The sequence below is a fragment of the Microcaecilia unicolor genome, chromosome 4 (genome assembly GCF_901765095.1).
Source record: "Microcaecilia unicolor chromosome 4, aMicUni1.1, whole genome shotgun sequence".
In the NCBI taxonomy this organism is placed as follows: Eukaryota; Metazoa; Chordata; class Amphibia; order Gymnophiona; family Siphonopidae; genus Microcaecilia; species Microcaecilia unicolor.
In genome coordinates this window covers 209,081,512-209,104,756 of record NC_044034.1, presented here as the reverse complement: position 1 = coordinate 209,104,756, position 23,245 = coordinate 209,081,512, and the positions used below count along the sequence as shown (strand labels likewise).

At 42.5% G+C, this 23,245-nt stretch overlaps 1 protein-coding gene across 1 annotated transcript in view; it reads right to left on the bottom strand.

Moving 5' to 3' along the window:
* The window catches only part of MYRF (myelin regulatory factor), a 212,220-nt gene that overhangs the window by 167,724 nt on the left and 21,251 nt on the right, over positions 1 to 23,245 (bottom strand). The window contains exon 2 of the mRNA XM_030201173.1: positions 3,900 to 3,961. Coding sequence (XP_030057033.1) covers positions 3,900 to 3,961 — 62 coding nt within the window. The remainder of the gene's footprint in view (positions 1 to 3,899; positions 3,962 to 23,245) is intronic.

Genomic DNA, 23,245 nt, shown 5'->3' with positions numbered 1-23,245 from the left:
TTACAGAAGCACTTTCCATACATTGCTGCTATAGTTATGCTTTTTTGCCAGAGTTGGAGAGCAATAGGTCTCTGTACAGCACATGCAGATCCTTGTTTATTTGTTTTTATGTATGTGCTTATTTTATGTCTGATGTTCATTTATTTTTGTTGTAGTGATGATTATGTGTGGGTTTTTTTTGCTGTAACTGATTTGTGATAGGTAGGCTATAAGTTTGTAAATAAACAGAAAAATAGTACATAATCAACATCATCCCAGCATCATCCTTTATAGAATAATCCTGTAAAAACGTACAGACACCACTCCATGGATTCTGTATAGGTTACCCACATTTGGGCACAAATCCCAGATCTGCAAATTAACTAGTAATTAGATGCTAACAATCAATTATTGGAGTTAACAAGCACTTAATTGGAAGTAATTAGGAGTTATGTGTGGATGTGTCCTACACCCAGTCTGTTCAATAACATGCGCACCTAAATTTCATTGATGCAATTGAAAGAGGGGGCATGGTCATGGGAACGGCAGGGACAGGTAGGGTGCTCCTAGAAGTTAAGAGTGATGTTATAGAATATCTGGATGTGCGCACCTAATTGCCATCAGCTGGGCACAGCATTTACACCAGCCTTTGGCAGGTGAAAGCGCTTACGAGCAAAGTTAGGCATGAAGGGGACCTTTTACAAAGCAGTGCTAGCGTTTTTATCTTGTGGTAAAAATCAGCTGGCAGTATACGCCGAGACACCCATAGGAATAAAATGGGCATCTCAGTGTTTACCACCAGCAGATTTTTACTGCGAGCTAAAAAGGCTAGCTCAACTTTGTAAAAGACCCCCGAAATGTGCAATTAGCTAGTATTCTATAAAGAATGCTCTGCTTACAGCGCCCTTTATAGAACACTAGCTTAAGGTGGATCATCGTACCTAACTTACTTATTGAATCTAACTCCATGCTTTAAATATTAAACTTTACATACACATGGTGAGGGCAGTTTCCAAAAGCTGTTTACCTGGATAAGGGGACCTCTTAAAATGCCACAGTAGAGCTACCATAGCATTGTCGCATGCCAAATCGGGACTACCGCCGAGCTCGCCAGGCTACCTCAAGAGCCCGGCGGTTAGTTCACAGCCCCTGCACACACCATTTCCGGTGCAACAAATATATTTTTTATTTTTGTAGTGCCGGGGATTGCCCAGTTACCGCTGGGTTAGCGTGGGAGCCTCTACCATCACCTAAATAAGTGGCATAAGGGCTCTCCCTTATTACTTTATTTACCATTATTTGCTTAATGTACAATTTCTCATTCATACTGTATTGTAAAATTGGATTCTTACAACAAATTACTTTCTTATGCATTATTCTTTGTTATGTATCCAATACTGTTTATTGTAAGCCACATTGAACTCAAACTTGTTTGGGATAATGTGGGATGTAAATGTCATAAATAATAATAATAATAATAATAATAATAACATCAATAGGTAGAACCAGGGGCTACAAATCCCATACTGCCTTGGGAAGTAAGCTCAAAGCCAGGAGAGGCAAAAATGGGTAACTTGGTAGCTCTGACTTTCAGAACATCTTCCTGTGCTATACTTCTGAACTTAAATGATCTGGGGGAAGAAGTGGGGGGGGGGGGGGGGATTACCAAACCCCAAAGTAATTTTTGATAAATGGTCCAGTTTGTCACTGAGTAAATTTCAGCACATCCACTTCCATGTTTGGAACAATAAGTGCGCTTAAGGTTGCGAAATACCCTCAAATTTTTACAACAGATTGATCCACTCCTGGGTTTAGGAATTTGTAGTTCTGATTTCTCAGTCTATTGCATTGCCCATGAAAGGTAAAAACTACAAACAAGTTCATGCATGCAGTGAGGTAAAACCAGGACTGGATGAGCCTCTCTGAGCATCTGAAATCAGCTGGCAAAGCTAACAGAATGTCAAAAACTGATATACACTGATACAGGGTGTCTCTGGTAGGCCATGGTTAGATAGACACACTGCTTCTATGGATCCATGACCATGGCTGAGTATCTCTGTGCACCAAAATCCAACCCAACTCTATTAAAAAATCTCCTCTACTCACTGTGTTGATACAAAAGATAACCTTGTAAATAATTCACTATGTTTCACTGAATCACTACTGGAGAAAACCCCTGTAAATTGCATTCTGGACTGTATCAATAAAGGAAACAGCTCCATAAAACATCCATGTCCTCTCATAGCATCCAGTACAGGTGACTGCCATAAATCATTTTTTCACTCTGTATACATAGACAGACCCTATGAATAATCCACCCTTTCACTGTATCGACAAATGAGTCTGTTCCATAAATCACCTTCTATATGAATGTATGAGGCAACCATGTAAGTCACTCTCATCTCTTTCTCCATCTGCATCAATACAAGAAGCTTAGTAGGATATCCGTGCCTTCTTGTCATTTCCCTGCAGGTTCCAGCCCCTTTAAGATATCCATGTCTCCCTGTATCCCTGCAGGTGACATCTCTGCTACATCCACTTCTCCCTGTTTCCCAGCAAGTGACAGCTCCTAAAAAAAATCCATGCCTTCCTGACTGCTTCCTGTATCCCAGTAGGTGACAGCCCCTATAAGTTACCCATTTCTTCCTGTATCCTGCAGGTGACAGCCCCTGTAAGATATCCACACCTCCCTATATCCCTGAAAAATTCAGCCCCTTTAAGATATCCATGTTTCCCTGTATCCCTGCAGGCAGCAAAGCCCCTGTAAAGTAACATCCCCTGTAAGATACTCACTTTCCCTATATTTCTGCATGTAAACATCTGCTTTTTTCCCCCTGTATCCTTACATGAGGCAGCCTCTAGAACATTTTTCTCTCCATCTCAGCTTCTCTTGACCTCCCTCTCTGGACTGAAGTAAATCACCACAGTATCAGCAGGTTCTCTCTTCCTAGACTTTTTAGATGGGCCATACTAGAGCTACCCTAAAAGCTTGTCTGAGGAAGCCACATTTCCCCTTTTTCTGGAAAGGGTGTTCCTTTATTTTGTCTTGAAACAGGGCAGCTTACTCTCTGCCTCTGATAAACTCCAAGCCTTCCTCACAGCTAAGGAAGGGCCCTGCAGGAATGCCAAGCATTTTTTCACTCAGATAAACAAAATTCTTGCCCTTTTCCCAAATGCAGGGAGAGCTGGGGTCCCTGCCAGCAGCAGATACATCTTTGTCAACTAAAGCAAAAACGTTAGAGGTTAGACCCTTTTTCTGTCCTCTAAAGCCCATCCCAAATGTTCCTAACCAGTTGAAGGCAGAGCCCCAAAGGTGATACAACTGTGTTGGGAAGTGAAGGGAGTACAAGCCGAACCCATCCACGACCTTCCCAGAGATGGGCGGAATGATGTTGTCCCAGATGGGGCAAACCCCGCCCCTCCCGGATAAAAGCATCGCTGGGAGGGGCCGACACTTACCCCCGCCTTTAGAAGCAAGAGTAGAAGAGGGCAATGAAGTCCTGTCTTTTTCCCATGTGCTCAGCCCGATCGGATGCTGTGAAGCTCACTTGCAAGAAGGATCCCTGTCCGGGACTCGGTGTAGCTGCTCAGCGCCTCCTCGGCACGTTGCCCTCCTTCGGGACCCTCCAGGAAAGGGGTCTATTCACGGCCATGGCACACTGAGACTGGATTTGATTCTCTCCTGAGTCCTTTCCCAAGAGAGTGGGAGAGGTGAAGCCTATCTGCCTCCTCTTTTCCGCAGTCCCTCACCCTCCTTTCACACGGGAGCGGGAGAACAATAGGTGAAAGTCTAGCAGTATTTACTAACTGATAATCTCCCCACGTATTTCTTGCTTTCAGCTTCCCTCCATCCGATAATATATTCAGAGGCAACCAATTACGCAAAAAGGAAGAGGGGAGGTTTGTTTTACAGCACTTACCATTCACCTGCTGGGGGGAGTAGGCTTCAGATCCAGAGTCCGGGGGAGAGTCAGGTAAAGTGCTGGAAGGGAACGTAGAAAATAATATACATTTTAAAATAACAAAAAACAGACACCAGAAATTAACGTTAGAGATTTGCCAACCACGTGGATCTGACACAGTAACCCAGGCTGCAGATAGCGAACAGCACAGCGCTGCTGGAAAACGTCTGTACAAGTTTCTGCAGCATTCCTACCACCTCTCCTGCTGGAATAGGCAAGGGACTTCAGAGTCATGAAAGTTGTTTTACAGCTTAAGATCTGATCCCTTTAGTGACTTCTACTGGAATAGGAAGGCACATGGTCCTGGACAGTCTCTGTAGTTACATTTCCTGGACCATTTACCATATAAACTCCTGCTCCCAGAGGGAAGGGCTTGGTGCTTACAGCTAAAGTTTTAGACTATTAGGTGAACAAATCTTACTGGCACATACAGAACCTCAGAGATGCCCAGTTTCAGGCTGTAGATTTTGGGACAGTCCTGGAGGTCACACCACTCCATCCTGGTGTATTGTGGGACTTGCACCACTGATTTCAATGGGCAGGGTCAGGCACTACAAATCCCACACTACTTTTCTTTTTAACTTTTAATGTTTTTTTTTTTTTTTTTTGGGGGGGGGGGAGTTCCAAAACATTAACAACAATCAATGTCAGAACATTTTCAGTTGATAGTCCTTGCAGCAAGATTAGTTATATTGTCTAAATGGAAGGCTAGTTATTCCCAACACTGATTTGGGATCTAAGTTCAAAACGTCTCCAGCCTGGAACTGGGTAACCTGACATCTCTGCAGTCCCCTTCCCTATAAAAATGAGGCTGAGTATAGAGAAGGCGCTCCCTCCACAGACAGCACTATTCCCACCAGAAATTAAAGACAGGAACAAGCTCTGAGATTTCTCCTGCACCCATTTCTGTGGCATCTGAAAATGGGAGAATCTGTGGCATTCACACAAGAGTTCCTGCTTGGCAAGGAATGGAGGAGCTGCTTCCTATAGCTGACACTGCTACCCCTTTCCAACAGCACTTCCTGTAGTAGTGCACATACAAGTTTATGCATAGCTAAGACTGAGGGGTGATATGCACTACTACAGCCACATTTCCACACCATTTCCCACAGTACCTCTTGTTATACAAGTCTAGGACTGGAGGAGGTGAACTCTACAGCCACATTTCCACACCATTTCCCACAGTACCTCTATACAAGTCTAGGACTGGAGGAGGTGAACTCTACTGCCACATTTCCACACCATTTCCCACAGTACCTCTTGCTATACAAGTCTAGGACTGGAGGAGGTGAACTCTACAGCCACATTTCCACACCATTTCCCACAGTACCTCTATACAAGTCTAGGACTGGAGGAGGTGAACTCTACAGCCATATTTCCACACCATTTCCCACAGTACCTCTTGCTATACAAGTCTAGGACTGGAGGAGGTGAACTCTACAGCCACATTTCCACACCATTTCCCACAGTACCTCTATACAAGTCTAGGACTGGAGGAGGTGAACTCTACAGCCACATTTCCACACCATTTCCCACAGTACCTCTTGCTATACAAGGCTAGGACTGGAGGTGAACTCCCCTATGTCCAGAACTCTCACCCTATTTTACACAACACGTTCTGCTATTAGGATGTGAACTTGTCTATAGCCTGCACTCCCACACCATTCCCTGCAGCTCCTCCTATAATACAAGGCTAGAAGTAGAGAGGAGATGACCTGTCCCTACAGCACAGTGCATGTACCAGTTTACCCTGTAGGATATTTCTGTCTCAGGTAAGGTGACTGCTAGCACGCTTTCATTCCCACGGAAACATAAGCCCTTTTTGTATCTTTTATCAGCTACCTGTGACACTGTTTGCAAAGGGAAAATTAAACAAGTAAAGAGGGAGGACAGAGTGTTGCAGTAGAAACCAGGATGAAGAAAGCCTGGATTGGATCTATACAGTGCACGCAGGAACCCTCCTTGCACACCTGTGTCAGTGCACATTCCTTCCTTAGCTTCATTTTCTGCCACTGTAAAACCAGGGCTTGTGTGCTGCTGGAATCCAGACTGGTATTTACACAGAAATCCAATCTTTCCCTTTCCTACATTTGACAGTCCCAGAAAACAGGTAGGAAAATGATCCACAAGATCCGGAATGGAAAAAACACAGCAGATCACGAGCATTAATAAAAAATAAAAAGTCCAGTGTGCTCACCACTTTTTGCTTTCAGTCACTACACCTCTGGAGTATGTAACTTACAGTTGATGTTGTAGGCCAGTGTTTCCCAAGTCCGGTTCTGCACTACCTTTTCCCAGTCACGGGTTTTCAAGATATTCACAATGAATATGCATGAAAGAAATTTGCATATAATGGAGGCAGTGTCTGTAAATCAAGTTCATGCATATTCACTGTGGATATCCTGAAAACCTGACTAACTGGGATGCCTCCAGGACCAGGTTTGGGAACTACTGTGTTAAAGGAAAGATATTAGTCTCTGTGTGTCCCATCTATTATTTATATTATTTATGTGGTATATATTAACAATTGAGATGTTTTATTTATTAATTTTCTTTGCTCTTATGATTTATACTAACATAATTCTTTATGTTCATTGACAGTATTTTTGCAAGTCCCTGAAACAGGCCTCAAGGGAGCAAAACATGGCCATGTCAGGCTTTTAAATATTTATTTATTGATTGATTGATTGTTTTAATGGTGAATAAACTGGACTTTTGATTTTTTTTTTTATCCTCGTGATCTGCTGTGTTTTTTCCTTTCCTACATTTTAAATCTTTTTTTGTTAATAGCTTTCAATGGAGAAAGGGTAGTTAGTGGGTTCCCCAGGGGTCTGTGCTGGGACCTCTGCTTTTAACATATTTATAAATGACCTAGAGATGGGAGTGACTAGCGAGGTAATTAAATTTGCTGATGACACAAAGTTATTCAAAGTTGTTAAATCGCAAGAGGATTGTGAAAATTACAAGAGGACCTTACAAGCCCTGGAAATATGTTGCTTAAACATTTGGAAAGGTTCTCCTACCTGGCTGCTTCCCAACGTGGATTTAAGAGGGTGCTGACTGTTATCAGAAAATGTCTGAGTACATCCCTGATAGTTCCACAGAACAAATCACTAAACAGTGACTTCAAGGTGAAAGATTTCTATAAACCTAGAAGACCTGGTCACATTCATAGATGCATGCTGTGCAAGTGTGGAAATTGTAAGCACATGCAGATATATGCTGCCATGCAAAACTCTTCACAGCATTGTATATTTTCCACATTCTGCTGTCTAAAATATTAAGTTCAAAATATTTTAAGGTAGACATTTGTTTCACTGATCTGTACAACATAATCTTTGCTTTCAGGAGCTGATGCAGAAAGCAGTACGTTAGAGCTCTACCCTAAAGCAGGGCTTCCAAACACATGCAAAAAAAAAATATTTTGCACCCAATGCAGTATACAAATCAGCTGTGCACAAAAACTATATGTTAACATGGGAGAGCATGTCGGACACACGGGCACACAGATCCGCACTATCGGCACCTATATTTTGCACACAACAAACTATCGGCACCCGGAGTTTCACGCATGTACATCTGCATGTGTGCTGGAATGCTATTCTTTGCACACTGATTTTTCAGTTCCAGTATTTATATACACAATAGCATTTCAGCACATGCTCAAATCTAAGCGCTTGTAACTCGAGTACCAGTTTTTGCAGTATGAACAATATTGTGTTGCATTTGTCAACAGTCCTTACTTTTTGTTACCAAGATGCCTGCCCCTCAGCTCTTCATCCTTGTTTTTATATCCCCCTGTTTACTAAGCCACACTAGTGACTGCCATGCGCTAATACCGACACAGCCCATTCACTTTGAATGGGCTGTGTCGGCATTGCCGTGAAGAAGCCGTTAGATTGGCTTAGTAAACAGGGGGGTTAGTTAGGTTTAATTTGGTTATCGTCTACTTGATATACTACCTTTCAATCAAGAATCAAAGCAGTTTACAATCAGACAAAACTAGGAGGGAAAAGAACTGCATAACATCAATAGGATAGGTGAATGTAGAAGAGAGGGGTGTAATAGCAAGAGCTGAAGAAGGAAGCAACAGGGGGGAGAAGCACATTGTTAGCGGGAATATTGTAGGATACAAATGCCATAAATAAATAAATAAAAATCATGGGTTCTATATGCTCACAGCATGATATCCTCACTGACGCTGATTGCAGAACAACAAGCTAACCCCATCCGTCTCTAACCCCATTTGAAAGCCCCAGCAGATGAAGAGCTTACACTCTGCCTTTCAGTCTTCTGTGCACTTCTCTGCATCTGCCTTAAAAATCTCTTACCTTCATTAGCATGAGATTTAAATGAGCTGTGCTGTTGTCAGAGCAGGTCTTTGCATACAGGCCCCGATGCACAAAAGTCACCGTTAAACATCATGCACGTATGAACTTAGCGATTTTGAAACAGGAACCAATGCTCAAAGGAAATCACATGCAAATGAGTTCCATGGAAAATCTGTAAGTGGCTCGATGGAGAAAGCGCCTAGCACACGCGCAGAACAGTCTTTCAGTAAGCGTTGATGTTCTGCACTTGCACTTCTACCTTCAAAGCTCAACTTTCCACCCCTATGACGCGCATGACCAGCTAAAACACAGAAAATGTGTCTGTGTGTTTAAGCTATAAAATTTTGTTTATTTCATTTAAGAAGGCTATAGCAAAACAGTTGTGGTAACTTAACAATTTGGGGTGGGTGTAAGTTTACAAAGTTTACAAAAAAATGCTTTGTCCATGAATTGTTTGCTCAGTTGAAGTGTTTTTTTTTTGTTTTTTGTTTTTTTTGGGGGGGGGTGTTTTGTTTTTTTCCTTTGTTTACATTTGTTAGCCATTGTCTGCCGAGGGCTGGGCAATTTAACACAAGTACTCTACAATCCAGCAAACTGTAGTGCAAGCAGATTGCTCCAGACCTGCCAAAAAGTTTTGCACGTTAAAGGTAGGCACTCAGTGCATGGAAATATCTGTGCATTGCTCAGAGTGCTCATTTTAATACTAATGAGCTTTTTGTAATACATTTGCATAGGGTTATCAGTAGCTGCTACGGCAAATGGTAAAAGGGACGCAGAACCCCTTTGTGCATTAGACTCTAAATAATGTTTGCTTTAGATTGGCTACAACTGGTCTAAAGCAAACATTGCAAGCACAGTAACCTTTGTGCATTCGGCCCACAGTTAGCCCATGTGCAAAACTCATTAAGCTCTGGAACTTGTTGCTGGAGGATGAGCTACTACTGAAAAAAAGGTGTGAGCAAAAATCTAAAAAAAAAAAAAAAAATGTAGTTACCGCAGTTAGCATATCTAGGTTTTAAAAAGATTTGGACAAGTTCCTGGATGAAAGACAGAAGGCTGCTTGGGTGCAAAGTGAAAGGAATAATCAGCATGGAAAGAGGAGGGGATAGTACCACTGTATGTCTCTGATGAGACCTCATTTACAGTATGGTGTACAGTTCTGGAGAGCGTATCTTCAAAAAGATATAAACAGGATACAGTTGGTCAAGAGGGCAGCTATGAAAATGGTCAGAGGTCTTCATCATAAAGTATATGGGGATAGCCTTAAAGATCTCATTATGTATGCTCTGGAAGAAAGGTGGCAGAGGGAAGATATGATAGAGTCATTTAAATACTTTCATGGTATAAATGCACAGGAGGTGAGTCTCAATTGAAAGGAAGCTTGGGAATAAGGGAGCATAGGATAAAGGTGAAAGGTGATAGACTCAGAAGTAATCTAAGGAAATACTTCTTTATGGAAAAGGGTGGTGGGTGTAAGGAATGGCCTCCCGATGGAGGTAGTGGAGACCAAGACTGTATTCAAATTCAAGAAAGCATGGGACAAGCAGGGTCTCTTAAAGAAGAAAGGATAGTGGATGATATGGATGGACAAACTGGATAGGCCATATGGTCTTTATCTGCCATCATTTTCTGTGTTTCCATGTAATACATTTTTTTTACTAGCTTTTGGAGGCCAAAATCATTTCCTCGACCTAAGGGAGGGGATTTTGGCCTCCAAAAAGTAGCCAAAAAGAATGGCATTTTAGAAAGGACATCCAACTGAGAATATGGATGACCAGGTCAGAATAAGGACATCACTGGTGATGCTAGTATTTTAGAACAGGATCTGCTGACATACACACGAGAAATGGACATCCATGTTCTGGTGACATCCAGCTTGAACATCCATTATACAACCTGACGTGTCCAAATTATGAGCAGGAAAAACATGGGACATGGATGTCATTGTGGCAGTATAGGAATGTCCATGTTATAAAACAATTATGGCAAATATCATGTTAGGGATCGTTAAACAATCATCTACAACAAATTATCACCCCAGAGCACTCTATAAATTCACTGCATGTCTCCGCAGTGTTATTCACTTATATCCTAACTTCAACAGCCGCGAGATTTGCAACACCCTCATCGGCTTTGCAGAAATTTTTTTAAAAATTATATATCAAACTTTACTTTTTCTTATTATTAAATTATTACATTTTAACATTATTTGGTTTTTTTATAATAATATATTAACAATTACTCATCTGAGTGAATCCACTGCCGTGTTGTAAAACAGCCACATTGTTGTCTGTGGGGAGTAGAAGAGTAGCCTAATAGTTACAGCAGCAGGCTGAGAACCCGAGGACCTTGATTCAAATCTCACTCGTACCTGAATTATGCTGCTTCAATAGCTTTCAGGCCTGCAGATGGTATATATGAAACACGCAAGCCCGAAGGGCCGACAAAAAAAAAATCACAAAGAGCTGCAGTGGGATTTGAACCAGGTCTCCTGGGTCTCAGCCTCATGCTCTAACCATTAGGCTACTCCTCTACATCACAACGATACCTGTTAAGAAGTGCATTAAAACAACAACATTTTAGTACTCTGAACATCCCATAGTTCTTGAAGATGTCACAGAGCCTGGGGAAGGGACAACAATCACTGGGAGATTAAGGGCATGAATTTTCTTAGTTTCTCCAGTGAAGAATTGCTCAACCACAGCACCTTTCTGTAACGTGGACATCTTAGATTCCAGGGCTAAAAAACGACATCTCTTCCCCTTCTGAAATCAGAGTTGGATGTCCATGTTTTGGCCCCTCCCTAGTCCCACCCAAAACACACCAGACCACACCCACTTGACATAAGGACATAGTGCAGTTTTAGATGTCTGTATCCCAGCTTTAGAAAATTGAGGTTTGGATGTGTAAGTGCCAGTTTTCAGATGTCCAAAACATGAATAGAGCTTCTAAGATAAGAGCCAAAATGTTTTAAGTATTCTAATATAAAGGTATCACCTTATTTTCCTTTTATTTCAATAATTGGTGGAAACCACTTTTGCAATAAAAGCCATGAGTCATTTAGGATAAATGTTTACAACCTTTGCATAGTAGGATAGAATTGTTTTGACAGTTTTCCTTGGCAGAATATCTAAAGCTTTTCAAGTTGGCTGGGGACTGTCTATGGACTACTGTTTTCAATTCTTACATAGTAACATAGTAGATGACGGCAGAGAAAGACCTGCATGGTCCATCCAGTCTGCCCAACAAGATAAATTCATAAGTGCTACTTTTTGTGTATACCTTACCTTGATTTGTATCAACCATTTTCAAGGCACAGACCGTAGAAGTCTGCCCAGCACTAGCCCCGCCTCCCATCACCAGCTCTGCCACCCAATCTCCGCTAAGCTTCTGAGGATCCATTTTCTGAACAGGATTCCTTTATGTTTATCCCACGCATTTTTAAATTCCATTACCGTTTTTATCTCCACCACCTCCCGCGGGAGGGCATTCCAAGTATCCACCACTCTCTCTGTGAAAAAATACTTCCTGACATTTTTCTTGAGTCTGTCCCCCTTCAATCTCATTTCATGTCCTCTAGTTCTACTGCCTTCCCATCTATGGAAAAGGTTCGTTTGCGGATTAATACCTTTCAAATATTTGAACGTCTGTATCATATCACCCCTGTTTCTCCTTTCCTTCAGGGTATACATGTTCAGGTCAGCAAGTCTCTCCTCATACGTCTTGTAACGCAAATCCCTTACCATTCTCGTAGCTTTTCTTTGCACCGCTTCAATTCCTTTTACATCCTTAGCAAGATACAGCCTCCAAAACTGAACACAATACTCCAGGTGGGGCCTCACCAATGACTTATATACAGGGGCATCAACACCTCCTTTCTTCTGAGGTCACACCTCTCTCTATACAGCCTAGCAACCTTCTAGCTATGGCCACCGCCTTGTCACACTGTTTTGTCGCCTTCAGATCCTTAGATACTATCACCCCAATATCCCTCTCCCCGTCCGTACATATCAGACTCTCACCGCCTAACACATACATCTCTCGTGGATTTCTACTCCTTAAGTGCATCACTTTGCATTTATTCGCATTGAATTTTAATTGCCAAACCTTAGACCATTCTTCTAGCTTCCTCAGATCCTTTTTCATGTTTTCCACTCCCTCCCAGGTGTCCACTGTGTTACAAGTATTAGTATCGTCCGCAAAAAGGCAAACTTTACCTTCTAGCCCTTCAGCAATGTCACTCACAAATATATTGAACAGAATCAGCCCCAGCACCGATCCCTGAGGCACTCCACTACTCACCTTTCCCTCATCCGAGCGAATTCCATTAACCACCACCCTCTGGTGTCTGTCCGTCAACCATTTCCTAATTCAGTTCACCACGTCAGGTCCTATCTTCAGCTTGTCCAATTTATTTAAGGGCCTCCTGTGGGAAACCGTGTCAAAAGCTTTGCTGAAATCTACGTAGATTACGTCTATAGCACGTCCATGATTCAATTCTCCGGTCACCCAGTCAAAGAATTCAATGAGATTCGTTTGACACGATTTCCCTTTGGTAAAACCATGTTGTTTCGGATCTTGCAACTTATTGGCTTCCAGGAAATTCACTATCCTTTCCTTCAGCATCGCTTCCATTACTTTTCCAATAACCGAAGTGAGGCTTACCGGCCTGTAGTTTCCAGCTTCTTCCCTATCACCACTTTTGTGAAGAGGGACCACATCCGCCGATCTCCAATCCCTCGGAACCTCTCCCGTCTCCAAGGATTTATTAAACAAATCTTTAAGAGGACCCGCCAGAAGCTCTCTGAGCTCCCTCAATATCCTGGGGTGGATCCCGTCCGGTCCCATGGCTTTGTCCACCTTTAGGTTTCCTAATTGTTCATACACACTCTCTTCCGTGAATGGTGCTATAATCACTCCATTCTCATATGTACTTTTGCCAGTCAATCGCAGTCCTTTAACAGGATTTTCTTCTGTGAAAACAGAACAAAAGTATCTATTTAGCAAATTTGCTTTTTCTTCATCATTATCTACATAGCGGTTCGCAGCATCTTTCAGTCTCACAATTCCCCTTTTAGTCATTTTCCTTTCACTAATATACCTGAAGAAATTTTTGTCACCCCTCCTTACATTTCTAGCCATTTTTTCTTCCGCTTGCACTTTCACTAGACGAATTTCTCTCTTGGCTTCTGTCAGTTTCATCCGGTATTCCTCTCCATGTTCCTCTTCTTGAGTTTTTCTGTATTTCTGGAACGCCAACTGTTTAGCCTTTATTTTCTCAGCCACTTGCTTGGAGAACCATATCGGTTTCCTTTTTCTCTTGCTTTTATTTACTCTCCTTACATGAAGGTTTGTGGCCCTATTTATAGTTTCTTTCAGCCTGGACCACTGCCCTTCCACTTCTCGTATGTCCTCCCAGCCCATCAGCTCCTTCCTCAGGTATTCCCCCAATTTACTAAAGTCAGCATGCTTGAAATCCAGGACTTTGAGTTTTGAGTGGCCACCCTCCACTTCAGCTATCATATCAAACCAAACTGTTTGATGGTCACTGCTGCCCAGGTGGGCACCCACTCGGACATTTGACACACTATCCCCATTTGTGAGCACCAGATCCAGCGTCGCTCCCTCCCTCATGGGTTCCATCACCATTTGTCTGAGCAGAGCACTTTGAAAAGCATCCACGATCACTCTACTTTCCGATTGCACAGATGGAACCTTCCAATCTACATCCCGCAGACTGAAATCTCCCAGCAACAGCACCTCTCTCTTCTTTCCCAACTTTTGAATATCTGCGATCAGATGTTTATCTAGTTCCTCCAATTGTGTCGGGGGTCTGTAGACAACACCCACGTGAACAGAGGTTCTATCATCTCTTTTTAAGGTGATCCATATTGCTTCTTCCTTTCCCCAGGCCCCTGTCATTTCATTTGCTGTGATATCGTTTCTCACATATAGAGCTACACCTTTACGACCATCTCTATCCTTCCTAAATAGATTATAGTCTGGTATGTTTGCATCCCATTCATGGGAACCATTGAGCCACGTCTCCGTGATTGCAACAATGTCTAAGTCTGCCTCCAACATCAGGGCTTGAAGGTCATGAACTTTATTGCTTAGACTGCGAGCATTTGTGGTCATTGCATTCCATCTACATTTCCTGGTATGTGTTTTAACATTAGTGATTTGGGGGTGTCTTGACCCTTTGGGTACCTTCCTATCTTTTTGTTCCACCTTCATTCCTTTTTCTTCTGCATCCATTCTATTTTCAGGAATATCACAGTGCTGTAATTTATTTTATTTTTGTTACATTTGTACCCCGCGCTTTCCCACTCATGGCAGGCTCAATGCGACTTACATGGGGCAATGGAGGGTTAAGTGACTTGCCCAGAGTCACAAGGAGCTGCCTGTGCCGGGAATCGAACTCAGTTCCTCAGTTCCCCAGGACCAAAGTCCACCACCCTAACCACTAGGCCACTCCTCCAGGGGCAACACTTGTGAGGGCGGATGCTTGTGTGTCACATAACGAAGCCTGCCTGAGCCTACCGTGAACCATCAATTCTTAGGTGGTTTTATCCTTTGAGGCAGTGGTGAGAATTTGGTTTGGTATGATTCAGTGCAGTATGATTTTGTGCAGTCCTGGAAGTTGCTTTAAGTGCATTCAATTCCTGCTTTACTTTACTGAGCTCCTGTTTTAAACTAGCGAGCTGAAGACAGATAGGACAAGCTTTAAGTCTCCAGATGATTGGCCTTGAAACTAAAGCTCCACAATTATTACAGAGAATAAAAGTCATCCTGATTGGTTGAAATGGGTATGAACAGGTGTACTATGATGGGGTTGTAATTAGGGTGGAGTTAATTTGTGATAAGTAGTGTATTTAGGAAAGCTATTTAGGAAGTGTCAGTCTTGGGGTGGGTGGGCTTACGCTTAAGACCTGTGGAATGTGTTTGCTGTAACCTATCTCTAGAGCTGCGTTGAAATGCCCAGAAATGCCCAGAACCACAGCTCTAAGGTAGGGGTAATCAGAAAATAGTCTTATCTGTGAGCTCCCAATTCCTTCCAGCTCCTCTGTCAGAGACAAGACCTCATGGAGAGAAGCCTAGCCATAGATTTTCTGTTGGATTTGGGTCTAGGCTTTGACTGCATCACTCCAGGAGGAATCACTTTCTTCTTGCTCCTTTGTTGCTTTCCCTATATGCTTTGGATCATTGTCTTCCTGAAAAATGAATTTTCTCTCCACTGCAAGGTCTATGGCAGACTGAAAAAGGATTTGGACGGTTGCTAGTAGGTTGATGTGCTGTGTATGTTTCATGCTACACATATTGCTTAGCACTGAAATTAAACAGTTCCAACGTATTCTCAGTGGAGGAGGGTAGTTAGTGGGGTCCCGCAGGGGTCTGTGCTGGGTCCGTTGCTTTTTAATGTATTTATAAATGACCTAGAGATGGGAATAACTAGTGAGGTAATTAAATTCGCCGATGACACAAAATTATTCAGGGTCGTCAAGTCGCAGGAGGAATGTGAACGATTACAGGAGGACCTTGCGAGACTGGGAGAATGGGCGTGCAAGTGGCAGATGAAGTTCAATGTTGACAAGTGCAAAGTGATGCATGTGGGTAAGAGGAACCCGAATTATAGCTACGTCTTGCAAGGTTCCGCGTTAGGAGTTACGGATCAAGAAAGGGATCTGGGTGTCGTCGTCGATGATACGCTGAAACCTTCTGCTCAGTGTGCTGCTGCGGCTAGGAAAGCGAATAGAATGTTGGGTGTTATTAAGAAGGGTATGGAGTCCAGGTGTGCGGATGTTATAATGCCGTTGTATCGCTCCATGGTGCGACCGCACCTGGAGTATTGTGTTCAGTACTGGTCTCCGTATCTCAAAAAAGATATAGTAGAATTGGAAAAGGTACAGCGAAGGGCGACGAAAATGATAGTGGGGATGGGACGACTTTCCTATGAAGAGAGGCTGAGAAGGCTAGGGCTTTTCAGCTTGGAGAAGAGACGGCTGAGGGGAGATATGATAGAAGTGTATAAAATAATGAGTGGAATGGATCGGGTGGATGTGAAGCGACTGTTCACGCTATCCAAAAATACTAGGACTAGAGGGCATGAGTTGAAGCTACAGTGTGGTAAATTTAAAACGAATCGGAGAAAATTTTTCTTCACCCAACGTGTAATTAGACTCTGGAATTCATTGCCGGAGAACGTGGTACGGGCGGTTAGCTTGACGGAGTTTAAAAAGGGGTTAGATAGATTCCTAAAGGACAAGTCCATAGACCGCTATTAAATGGACTGGAAAAATTCCTCATTTTTAGGTACAACTTGTCTGGAATGTTTTTACGTTTGGGGAGCGTGCCAGGTGCCCTTGACCTGGATTGGCCACTGTCGGTGACAGGATGCTGGGCTAGATGGACCTTTGGTCTTTCCCAGTATGGCACTACTTATGTACTTATGTACTTATGTGGTCTCATAAGACCAGTCTTTTGGTTTTTTTTTTCTAGGACAAAAATGCCTGTACTCGTGCAAAGCGGGGGCGGGGCGGGATAACTAGGGCTTTTTCAGCTGGTACGGTTTATGCAGCCATGTGATCTGGAATAGCTCTATATGGGAGGTAGCTGCCTCTGAATCTGAGGGTCACAGGTTCTAAGCAGCCATTTTTCTTTCACAGACACAAGAAGCAGGAACGAGTGGTCTTCGCTCCTGTCCCCATCGTCCTCACCTGGACCACTAGGAATATCAGGCAGGCCCAGGGGGAGGAGGTTGTGTCAGCTCCTGGGGGGAGGGGGAACATGGGGCCTCAAAAAAAAGAAATGTGGGTTCTGGCCAATATTCAGTGCCAGGGCCTGTATACCTAACCTAGCCAAGTTAGGAGTCTCTCCTGCCTGCTTAAATCATTCTGAACACTGGCTGGGTACTTTATAGAATACATGATGTAAAAGAGTACGCCTACACCTGAGCACACCAATGCCGATCTTGTACTAGTACAGTAGATTCCAGTTAACTGGGACACATCAGGACTCCTATACTTTGTCCCATTTAAGTGGCTGCCCCAAATAAATGAAGTTGTCAGGGTATTATGAAAAATGAGTACAGTACAAGCACAAGATAAAAGTAACATTTTTCATTTCTTCTGGAACACAACCCAGCAACACACAAAAGTTGAACACAACCCAGACGATTAAAAAAAAACAAAAGTTGCAAAGCACTGATAAATATTCATTCTAAACAGTATTAATTTTGGCACTCCAGTAAACCCTGCCAATTGGCATTGAATAGAGTATAGCGGTTGTTTTTTCAATTGTTGAAGCAAGCCAATTTTGACTGTGAGTGTTAGATCTTTCCTAGGTGTTTTAAATGCATACACCACAGGTGGAACACAACACACTCCAAAGTAGCACATGTATGCAAACAGCTGCCCATTCATACTTAATGGGAAAGTGATGCATCAATGATGTTCTGTGGACGCTACTGGCCCAATTAAACAGCGTAGTGTCCCAAATAAGTGAAACTTCCCCTCCTTATAATTGTGCTTTATTTTTGTTCTCCTGGGTTTGGACCAAATAAATGGCTGCCCCAATTAACTGGTGTCCCGATTATCCGGAATCTACTGTATTCTATAACGGAACCTTGGTGCCATGATAATGTTGGCGCTAAGGCATTGGGGTGCCTAGAGTGAGGCAACAATTTAAAGAACTTCCCTTTATGTTTTTTTTTTGGAGGGGTGGGGGTTGCAAATGCGGTGTGGCACATCATATAGGTTTTCTTCAGCAGGAGCTTCTTTCTTCCCATCCTCTCATACTGGCCATATTTGTGGAGTAATCTTGAAATTGTTGAACAGGCTTATTCAGAGGCATCTGTAGTAATCTTCCACTTCATGGTGACCTTCATCTGCAGTTTCCTTAGCCCGTGGCTCTGGAGCCTGATCAAGACTATGTCTTAGTGGTGTCAAACTTTGTAATGATGAACCTGTCAGTCCCCCAAGTAATATTCAAATGTTTACATTTTCTTATTGCTTTTCCCCAGTCTGTACTTTTGAATGAATTTATCCCAGAGGTCTTCCAACTCTTCCATGATCTGCATGTTTAGACCTTTGCTTCAATTCACTTCATACAACAGAAACAGTTAAATTCTTCATCCATGAGGATTCAGATCTCAATTGGACATGTGTGCTTTATAATGCAGTTTTAGGAAATGGATCTACTTTGGGCTTGCAACGATAAAGGGCACAAAGATTTATGGTTCAAAATCTTTTATTATTCTTAATTACTTTTAGAATATTTCTATAATTCAGTGGTTTTCAAGATACCCACAATGAATATGCATGAGATAGATTTGCATACAATGGAGGCAACACATGCAAATTTATCTCATGCACATTGATTGTGGATATCTTAAAAACTTGACTGGTTTGGAATGTCCCGAGGACTGGGTTGAGAACCTCTAATTATTCTTTCATGTCAAAAGTATGGAGCATGTAGTATAGATCAGTGACACAAACTCACACTTTAATGTGTTTCAGACTGTGTTTTGTAGACAGCTGAAATGTGAAAAACATACAAGCAACTGCCTTAGAGCAGAGGTGGTCAACGTCAGTCCTCAAAGGTTGTAACCCAGTCCGGTTTTGAGGATTTCCTCAATGAATATTCATGAGACCTATTTGCATACAATGGAGGCAGTGCATGCAAATAGATCTTATGCATATTCACCAGGGAAATCCTGAAAACCCAAATAGGTTGTGGTCCTCAAGGACCAAGGTTGCTCGCCCCTGTCTTAGAGCAAATTCAAAGCCCAATGCATTAAGAAAGTAAGTTGATATTCTGAGGAACATACAATATAGTTTTTATTTAACTTTTGAAATAATGAATGAGGAACCAGTTTAAAAACTGTTCAGAACTGTATGTTCCCTAAAAATGTAAAGAGCAATTTATTTGCCAGTCACAAGCAGGTTTGACACCCTTCTTTGTGAGAAAGAATTTCAAACCAGTTCAAAACTGGAAAATGAATCAAATTCCAATGACTGGACACTGGTTTGAAGCCTCATTTGAATGTATTTGCCACAGGCAGAGACATCTATGGTCTGAAACGCTCATGTACATTACTTTTAGATCATTCTTGCGTTGTTGTAATAACAGATCTCACAGCATGCAAAAAAGAGAGAAATGTAAAGGGTGTGTTGTTGTTGATTCATGACACACTAGGAGACGGAAGTCCAGCATCAGAAAAATGGAAGAGTAGCCTAGTGGTTACAGCACTGGGCTGACCACTAGGGAAGCCATAGTTCACATTCCACTGCTGCTCCTTGTAATCTTGGGCAAGTAACTTAACCCTCCATTGCCTCAGGTACAAACCTAGATTATATGCCCTTCAGCAAATGGGAAATATCTGAATGTAACTCAACTTAAGCTACTACTGAAAAAGATTTGAGCAAAATAAAATAAAATCTTACAATATGCTGAGACATGATCTTTATTTCTAGTTCACAAATGTAGGGGAACTATGACTACAAGTGGTGTTGGGTGTTTGTGTTAGCTAGATTCCTTCCTGTGTAACTGATTAAACTAGTTTTAAAACCCTACATTTTACTGCATGAAATGGGTCAGTGAGGTACCATGGTGCCATAGGGGTCCCCTGCCCAGTTTAGACCCATCCCCTGATGATCATCCTTGCTCCTAATCTCTACTAGGATCCAACATTTCTAAACTCTGGCTTCAGCCTATTCCTCAGCATCTTTGAAAGCCAGCCTGCCTGGCTTTTGGGCCATCCTTCCCCATCTTGCAGGGACTATCAGGGTGTCTGCTAGGCTGTAATGGGAATTGAGGGCCGATGCACAAAGCTTACCGAGCTTGCAATTTGCTTTAGACCAGTTGTAGCTGGTCTAAAGCAAACATTTTTTATCAAGTATTGCACAAAGGGGTTTTCCATGGCGCTAACGTGTGCTGTTAGCAGCTACCAAGAATCCTATGCAAATGTATTACAACGACATAATTAGTATTATAATGAGCAATCCGTGTGAGCTCCATTCTGTGCATCATATGGATTGCTCATTATAATACTAAAATGATGTAGCACTACATAAATTACCAAGAAAATAGACAGAAAAGTATCCTTATTAAAAAAACTCATGTTAAAACACAAGTACTGATTGACCACTTACTGAAAAAAATACAAATAATCACATGCATCAACTAAAACATTTATCATTGAAACTAAACTAAAAGAAATAAGCCTGGATTGACAAGATCAACGTCTGTATGTCAACTGATCACCTCATATTGAAAATCGACACAGAATTTTGAAAAAAAAAAAACCCCAGGAAAATAAAATATTTAGAAAAATATATTATATCCAAAAGCATTCAGCAGTGCAATTAGTGCATAATGTGGATACTTGATATATGTAGTCCATATCTATGTCTCCTAAATGACTAGTATGTAATAACTTTCAAAGAAAGAGTGTGAGGTCTAGTTCTGTATTTAAACCATTTGGAACCACTGTGTTGAGATTAAATATGTAGCATTGCTCTTCACACAGCAATGAATTCTCTATATCTCTCCTCACCCCCCCCCCCCCCCCCCTCGCCATCTGCTCTGCACCTGTTTAATTATAAAAAATTTTATATCATCAATTCTATGGTTTCCCTCATACCAACGTGAAACAAATGATGCTGATTGGATATTTCTTCTGATACAGCTCCTGTGCTCTATTAATCTTGTTTTCACCATTCTCTTCATTTTACCCATGTACAAAAGCTGACAAGGGCAGATCACAATGTAAACAACTTGGATTGAATTGCAATTTGTTGAATGTTTGAGATAGTATACTCATTTTTTAATTGGATGCACAAATTTATCTAGAACCAAATTGTGTTTGCATAATGAGCACCTCCCATACACAGAACGCCCAGTATAATTCCTATCCCCAGATGTTACTTCTAGCAAGGCTGAAGGTATGAGCTTCTCTTATAAGATCTTAATCTTGGAGTAAGCAGTGACTGGTATTTTGTTTTTAAAACAGGAATGTGTCTGTAAAATATGACAAATTTTTTAAAGTCACTTTGTGAAACTGGTTTGTAAAATGGGAGAACCGTGGAGGGGCATTTTTGAAAGGGACGTCCACGTTTCGATTTGGACGTCCTTGCAAAATGTCCTGATCCAGGGGCGGGGAAACACGTATTTTCGAAACAAGATGGACGTCCATCTTTCATTTTGAAAATAGCATCAGGGATGTCCATATCCTTAAATTTGGTCGTCCTTAGAGATGGACGTCCCTAGACTTGGTTGTTTCTGATTTTCAGCGATTTTCAAAACCAAGGACATCCATCTCAGAAATGACCAAATGCAAGCCCTTTGGTCATGGAAGGAGTCAGCATTTGTAGTGCACTGATCCCCCTCACATGCCAGGACACCAACTGGGCACCCTAGGGGGCACTGCAGTGGACTTCATAAATTGCTTCCAGGTACATAGCTCCCTTACCTTGTGTGCTGAGCCCCCCAAAACCCACTACCCACAACTGTACGCCACTACCATAGCCCTTACAGGTGAAGGGGGCACCTAGATGTGGGTACAGTGGGTTTCTGGTGGGTTTTGGAGGGCTCACTGTTTCCTCCACAAACGTAACAGGTTGGGTGGGGATGGGGCTGGGTCCGCCTGTCTGAAGTGCACTCACCCACTAAAACTGCTCCAGGGACCTGCATACCGCTGTCACGGACCTGAGTATGACATCTGCAGCTGGCATAGAGGCTCCTCCACACTCTTATCACCTCTCGCTTAGACTATTGCAACTTGCTTCTCACAGGTCTCCCACTTAGCCATCTCTCTCCTCTTCAGTCTGTTCAAAATTCTGCTGCACGACTAATATTCTGCCAGTGTCGTTATGCTCATATTAGCCCTCTCCTCAAGTCACTTCACTGGCTTCCTATCTGTTTCCGCATACAGTTCAAACTCTTCTTATTGACCTATAAATGCATTCACTCTGCAGCTCCTCAGTACCTCTCCACTCTCATCTCTCCCTACATTCCTCCCAGGGAACTCCGTTCACTGGGTAAATCTCTCTTATCTGCACTCTTCTCCTCCACTGCTAACTCCAGACTCCGTTCCTTTTATCTTGCTGCACCTTATGCCTGGAATAGACTTCCTGAGCCGGTACGTCAAGCTCCATCTCTGTCCGTCTTCAAATCTAAGCTAAAAGCCTACCTTTTGATGCTGCTTTTAACTCCTAACTCTTGTTCACTTGTTCAGAACCCTTATTTTATCATCCTCACTTTAATATTCCCTTATCTCTTGTTTGTCCTGTTTGTCCTAATTAGATTGTAAGCTCTGTCGAGCAGGGACTGTCTCTTCATGTTCAAGTGTACAGCGCTGCGTACGTCTAGGAGCGCTATAGAAATGATAAGTAGTAGTAGTGGCACAAAATATTTTGAAAGATGATTTTTGAGGGTGGGAGGGGGTTAGTGACCACTGGGGGAGTAACGGGAGGTCATCCCCGATTCTCTCCGGTGGTCATCTGGTCAGTTCGGGCACCTTTTTGTGCCTTAGTTGTAATAAAAACAGGTCCAGGTGAAAACGCCCAAGTGTTCGTCATGTACGTCCTTCTTTTTTCGATTATGGGTCAAGGACATCCAAGTGTTAGGCACGTCCAAGTCCCACCTTCACTATGCCTCCGATACGCCCCCTTGAACTTTGGCTGTCCCTGCGACGGAGTGCAGTTGGGGACATCCAAAATCGGCTTTCGATTATACCGATTTGGATGACCCTGGGAGAAGGACGTCCATCTTCCGATTTATGTTGAAAGATGGGCGTCCTTCTCTTTCAAAAATGAGCCCATAGGCATACACACAATGTCCGGTGTACTCCTGTTGCTCTTAGCCACCAACAACGATTGTCTGTCTTGGGCCCTCGTCCTTTCTAGGCTCTTCTGAATACATTTGACAGGATGTCCTCTCTTCTTGAATCATTGTGACATAACTTGAGCCTGC